The sequence below is a fragment of the Scomber scombrus genome, chromosome 6 (assembly GCF_963691925.1).
Source record: "Scomber scombrus chromosome 6, fScoSco1.1, whole genome shotgun sequence".
NCBI classification, from domain to species: Eukaryota; Metazoa; Chordata; class Actinopteri; order Scombriformes; family Scombridae; genus Scomber; species Scomber scombrus.
The window spans coordinates 1,690,867-1,697,881 of NC_084975.1; the positions used below are offsets into that span (position 1 = coordinate 1,690,867).

The 7,015-nt window shown below is 44.2% G+C and overlaps 1 protein-coding gene across 1 annotated transcript in view; it reads right to left on the reverse strand.

Moving 5' to 3' along the window:
• Window positions 1-7,015, reverse strand: part of ptprz1a (protein tyrosine phosphatase receptor type Z1a) — a 53,241-nt gene that overhangs the window by 27,235 nt on the left and 18,991 nt on the right. The window contains 3 exon segments of the mRNA XM_062420695.1: window positions 3,158-4,635; window positions 4,637-5,466; window positions 6,696-6,705. Coding sequence (XP_062276679.1) covers window positions 3,158-4,635; window positions 4,637-5,466; window positions 6,696-6,705 — 2,318 coding nt within the window.

Below are 7,015 nucleotides of genomic sequence, written 5' to 3' on the forward strand. Positions count from 1 at the left end.
CAGCTTTGCCTCTTTGAACTGTTTGCAAAGCTAAAACATCCCCATGATCCTCAGCTCTTTAATATCTACTTCAGAGATAAAACACGAACTGTATTATCAACCCCCGGCTTTGAAACACGATGTACCATCATTCACATTCACCAACCTACTGCACAAACACTAAACTCATCGCATTCAAACCACTTCAAAGAAACACAAAGGCTCATAATCAAAAGTCCATCACAGATCAAGCGAGAACACATTCATCAAACTCAATTAACCAGCATAATTGTAACTCTGAATAATGGGAGATGAAAACCTGGCAGCTGAACCTGACCTCACTGAGAAGCTGCTGCTGAATCCTCCCTTTGTCCTCCGATAACCAGTAAGCGAAACACTAGTGTGGATTAACCTTGACTGGGAGGCTGTTTGTCAGAACTTACCTCATCTGCACAAACTGATTAGTACAGCAGTGAATGGCTGGGGTCACACCTGTTGACTAGTTCATAAGGAGTCTGTTATAAAGTAAAACCCATTCATTCAACCATCCATCAGACTGATCTTTGTCTGAAAAAAAAAAGCCTGGACACACTGGTGATGAAAGAATAGGCAAAGGAAAAGAAAAGGCCCGGACAGAAGATGGAAAGTGTTATTCGTTTCAGTGTAAAGACTCAAGGAACAAAGTGACTCGAAGAAGGAGTGGATGAGAATTAAGAGCAAGAAACTTCTACTCAGATTTCACATTGACAAGATTTACAAACTACATGATGAAGATGGAGTCAGTGATACTGAAATGGGGAAAAACTCAGGCAGGTAGGATCGCATTTTCTAGCAGTTCATTGATTTTTTGCATGTTTCAGCCCATTAACTACACATTTATCGCCTGTCTTTAGACCTTCCCTACCATCCAGTGAGCCGTTGGTTTTAGTTCATTTCTACAGATATTTGAACGTTTTCTGAGGGGTCCGATCGACCGATTCCAAACTCTCTCTAAACTTCTCCTGAGCTTACCGAAAAGTAAACTTGGATCTACCACAAACACATAATTTACGGCTGAAAACGATGGATCATATGTGTGCTTGTATGCACTGGTACTACACGGAAGATTATTAAGTGGCATGATGGGATCTATTATGAAATGTCTTTTATAAATGACATTAATTCAGTAGTGGCAGATACCTTGAGGTTAAAAGTATTCAGTGTCTGGAGAGATAAAGGTGGATCAGTTGGTCGATACCAGCAAGTTCATTATTTGATAGAAATTAACAAAAACCAGTGGCGGAAGAAGGACAGATCCTTTACTTATGTAAAAGTACCAATACAGCAATGTAAAAATACTCTATTACAAGTAAAAGTCCTTTTTTTTCCTTTGCAATTTGTTCTTTTTCTTTATGTTATCCTTGATCTACACTTGGTCTACACTTGTTCTGTCTTATTATCATCTTGTCAATCAACCCTGAAGCACTTAGAACTACATTAACCTGTATAAAAGGTGCTTATATAAATAAAGTTATGATTGATTGTGATTGGATGTAAAAACTCTACTAAACTAAAGTACTTCAGTATTATGAGCTTGATGTAAGTTACGGTAAAGCAGCGGCCTGTTTAAGACCATGTGGTGCAAACAGAGATGATGTAGGTTAAAGTTCTGAAGAGCTTTGCTGCACTCTGGTGGCCGTCACTGGTAACACACGGGAGGAGAAGCTTTCTATGTTTGACATTGAGCTTGTAAAATGAATTTGTCAGAACTGCCACAACAGAAAGCTTTAACAATAGAAAAATGTTGCTTGTTTGTTATATAAAGAGCGGCTTTTCATAAAATACCTTTAAGACATTTTTTGAGCCTCTAAGATGAAATGTTAACTCTTTCTTTCACCGGTATCCAGACGTAAAATGAATCAAGCATTTTCAAGCTTGAGTAGTAAATGTAAAAATTCTGAATTCACAGTTTTTGGAAATGGACTTAAAGTTAGTATTTTTGGAGTAAAATGTGAGGGGAGTTGGATAAGATACTCAGCGTTTCCCAACACCTAGGCCCAAAGACATAAATCTTGGGTATTAAAAAAGAAATTCCCATTCCCTTTGCAGAGCCGTATCTGTTACAAACAAGTTATATTTCGCTTATAAGTGTATTTAGTAAATGTGGATTACTGGTTAAAGGCCTTTTATTGTGCAATGCATTCAAAATTCAATATATCTGATCTCTAATGGAACTTTTCATAAAATAATTAGAGAAAAACAACCATGTTAGTTTTGTAAGATATGGGATCATTTTCTGAACTCAATTTAACTGCATAACCATGAAGGATTAATTTATCATATCGACACTAATTTTAATAAGAGTAACATAAGTTTAAGTTTGTTGATATATGCTATTTTATTGTATGTTGTATATGATGCATTTGTGTTTTTTTTTCTTTTTGCAGTTTTCCTTGTGTTTGTTTTTTGGTCTTGATGCTGGACTTGAGTGCTCTGTGGTTTTCATGGATCGTATTGATCTATACTGATATAAGAGTAATAAGGGACAAAAAATAAGATAAATAAGATAAATAAATACATTTCAACAAATCACTTTGTCCATAAAATGTTAAAAAAGGGTGCAAAATGTTTCTAAAATCCTGATATGATGCCCTCAAATGTCTTATTTTCTCCTGACCCAGAGTCTCCAACCCAAAGATATTCAGTTTACTGTCATAAAAGAAGAAAGAATCCAGAAGATATTCATATTCGAGACATTGGTATGAAAAATGACTCGACTGGCTGACTAATAGTTGCAACTCCACCATTACTTCTTGTTACCTGTGAAGAGTCCCTTTCTTTATGTAAAGATGCATTTAGTGTAATGTTGGATACACTCCAGCCCTTGACAACCCTGTATAGAATAAGTGCTTTAGAAGATGAATGGCACTAAAATGAAAGCTAATCGAGTCTCAAATGACGATGAAAGTAGCGATGATACGTTCGTGGAAGTGATGAGATCCTGTTTGTGACGACTTACGTTGCATGCATGAATTTTTCTCTTTTTCTCTTTCACAGACACAAATATGAAAAAAATGAGATGTGGTTTTGCAGGCACACAGATGGTGGATTAGTCATCTTTTGGATGTGGAGAGTTCTTCCTGATCCTGATGGCATTTTGTGTGATGCAGTGTTTTCCCCACACGGACGGCTTTTTTACCTTCGACTGGCTCTTCTTCCTCCGACTCTCTTTCTGTTCGCTCTGAGATACTGAAGTCAGACGACGTCTCGTTGTCGTACAGGCTATCACCCTGACCTGAGCCGCTCTCCTCCTCCCCGCCCAGCGACCAGGGTGAAGCCGAGGCTACCGCAGGTATGGTTGGAGCTGCGGGGCCTGCTACCTCTGATGCGATGGCGCTGCCGCTCTCGCTTTCAAAATAAAACGCAGAGGAGCGTTCTTCCAAATCATCTGGTGTCTGACCAGACGCCGAAGTCGTAGACGAGGGAATGGTGCTACTGATTTTAGTCGAATAAGGGAGCCCGCTTTCCCCAGAGGCCGAGGTTTGAACCCTGTCCCACTCCTGATCTACACCCTCCTGGGAGTCAGGAAACAGGACCGAGCTGGAGGCACCACTGCTAATGTCTAACACCTGCATTTCTGTGGTAGGGGTGAAGGTGGTGGTTGTGGTTGTGGGAGAGGAAGGGAGGGTAGAGTCCCCGTTTGATGCAGAGACCCAGGGATCCCTGACGCCAGACGTGGTGGCTGCAACAGAAACGGGTAGGTCACTATGGGTGGCTTGGAGAAAATGGGAGTGGGGAGAGGACGATGAAGGAGAGATAGCGCTATGGGAGAGTAAAGGCTGGTCTAAGGACAGACCATCAGAACCCGCCACAGATAGAGAACTCAGGAGGTCATCTATACCAACACCAGAGGCTGAAGGGAAGCCCACACTAGAGTAAAGATCTAAGCTAGCAGAGTCCCAAGCAGAGGACGGCAGGCTGACATGAGGCGAGGCATGCAACCAGGATGAGGATTGCGAAGGCTCCAGAGAACAGCCGCACATGGCTTCGACATCACTAGCAAGTGAAAACCCATCCGTGCTGACCTCTGGGAGAAAAGAGTCTACTGAGCTCCCCGTGGCGTACCGTGAGTCCTCAAACCCAGCTGAGAAAGATCGGGATAAGCCCGGAGTTGCGCCAGAAAGCGTGACGTCACTAGAGAGGAGAACTGAAGGCTGGAGGGTGGGGCTGAGAGACAGGGAGACCGAGAGTGACGTATCCCAGGGGGATTCAGAGGCCTCAGCGGTGACGCCGGTGCCAGACGGATCTGGCAACATTTGGAGTGGAGGGGTATCACTAAACACTGAGGTGTCACCTGAAGAGGACGACGAAGACCAAGACCCAGACATTAAATCACCATCGCTATCATTATCATCAAACCCAACACCAGGGAGGACGGGGTCAGTCTCCCAACCAGACAGGGGTTGCAAGGGGTGAGGGAGGTGAGGCAGGGTGGAGGCAGAGAGCGTGGGGGTTAGAGGAGAAGCTGGGTCTTTGCTATGTGCGATAGCGGCATGCTGGGAGCCTGAGGCAGAGGCGGACAACACAGGCCAAGACGAGAGGGAAGGTCATGCAGGCAGCTGGAGGAGGCAGCAGCGGGGGTCCGCGGTGTCACACAGAGGGGAGGAGGGAGAGGGGAGGGAGGACAGAGGAGCGCTCACCCTTAGACAGCGGCTGCCTGGTCTGCAAGAGAACGCCACTTAACCAGACAGAAGGCTTGGTAGATGAAAAATTAGGCGCACTGGGAGTCGTGGGCCGCTGCGTGTCCCTTGAGGAGGAAGGCTGGGAAGTCGAGGTTTCTGCCTGGATCTCTGGAAGACCTCCAGGTGCAGGGGACACACCTCCATCGGTGGTGGCGTCTTCATCTACGGCACGCGCCAGGCCCCGGTCGACTTCGGCCTGGATGACGGACGATGAAGATGTGGAGCTGCTCGTGTCGCCGGGACGAGACGCCAACGTGGTCGTGGAGCTGCTGTGTGAAGAAATACTTTTACCACCTTTTGTTTCTGTACTGGTGAATGTGGGAGCAGTGGTACTAACACCACCTTTGGCTTTTTCAGAGGAGTATTTTGGGATGTCACCAAAAACACTCTTTGTCTTTGAGTCTACGTATAAAGGAGGAATGGAGGTGGAGATGGTTGTTGAGGTGGGAGCGTTGCCACTGAAGTCTGAACCTCCTCTGATCTCTGGCAGCAGGGTGACATCTGCTGGTTCTGTGGAGGTACTGCGCTGTGCCGTCTCCTCAGAGGGGCTCAACACATGACCAAACTGAGTAGATCTGACTGGTGGGGCTGGATGGGTGCTGGTTCTCCTCCAACCTGGCTCCGCTGTTGTGGTTCTGACGCTTGGTACGGGTATAAGAGAGGATCCAACGGTCGTGGTCCTCTGTGAGTTTGTAGGAATCCAGGCCAGACCGTAATCCTCAGTTTGGACCGGTTCACTCCAGGACAGATCGGGTTCATAAGTGTCCTGTTGGGGAGAGAACGAGGCACAGACGTTGGTTACATTTACTGCAAAGTTTAAAACAGCAACTACAGAATGATGTGTGGTCGAGGCAGATGTTCTCCCACTTTGAGCCCGGTTCTGGTTTGGAGGTTTCTTGCTGTTAAAAGGGAGTTTTTTTCTCTCCACTGTCACCAAGTGCTGCTCATGTGGGAATGTTGGGTCTCTTTAAATTAAACGTGAAGAGTTCGGTCTGTCCTTCCTCCCTCCTCCTTCTCTCTTTCTTTCCTTCCTCCTTCTTTCCTTCCCTCCTTCCTTCCTAATTTTCTTTCTTCTCTTTCCTTCCTCCTTTCCTTCCCTCCTTCCTTCCTTCCTTCCTGCCTCCCTTTCTTACTTCCATCTTTACTTCCCTCCCTTCCTTCTTCCTTCCTCCCTTCATTCCTCCTTTCCTTCCTTCTTCCTCCCTTCCTTCCTTCCTTCCTTCCTTCTTTCCTCCATCCTTCCTTTCCTTCCTCCCTTCCTTCCTTCCTCCCTCCTTCCTTCTTCCTTCTTCCTTCCTCCCTTCCTCCTTTCCTTCTCTCCTTCCTTTCTCCCTCCTTTCCTTCCTTCTTCCTTCCTCCCTTCCTTCCTCCTTTCCTTCCTTCTTCCTCCCTTCCTTCCTCCATCCTTCCTTTCCTTCCTCCCTTCCTTCCTTCCTCCCTCCTTCCTTTCCTTCCTTCCTCCTTTCCTTCCTTCCTTGACTCGAGGACAACAGGAGGGTTAATAAATCAGGCCCTAAGTCAAGTGCCTTGAGATGACTTTGTTGTGATTTGGTGCTATATAAATAAAGATTGATTGATTGATTGATTGATTGATTGATTGATTGATTGATTTTGTTCTTACCTCATCATCAAATTCATCTGAATCTGGATCCATTGTTTTGTCTGGAAAAAAGGCAAAAGTCAAATAATTAGATACACGACATGAGTCAGAACAAGAACTTCAAGAACCTAATACACAGTTTAACTTTTGCCTAATTGGATTTTTCCTCTGAGTTGTATGTTATAACTTCCTGAGGTTGAAAATGTGCAAAAACAAAAACAAAAACAACGTAACAATAAAAAGCAAGAGACGTGACAAAGGGGTAAAACAATATGAAAACAGTGTGATGAGAACATCACGGAGAGGAAAAGGTGACCACTAGCGGGGACCCTTCTGGAGGTTTCAGTAAAATGATAAAAACATAAACTCTCTCTTTAAACCTCGAGGAGCAGAACCTTTGGACACCTGCAGATAGAAAGGTGCATCGGAGAAAACAGTGGAACAAAGGACTCCTGCACACTTTCTATAGGCTTGAAATTAGAGGAGATTTATTGGGAACAAAGTTTTGGTACACAGGCCTTCATTAACTCAGGAAATGAATTCAGAATATCAGAATAGAACCTGATGAAGGTTTCACCAAAATGTTGTTCCTAATATATTTTAAATTGTACGGGTATTTCTTTATTGGAAACCAGTAACCACTTTTATTCCACTGTTGCTTTAAAACTAAAAAACTGTTTAAATTAAATAATGAAATGTGAATGTGTTGCTCTTC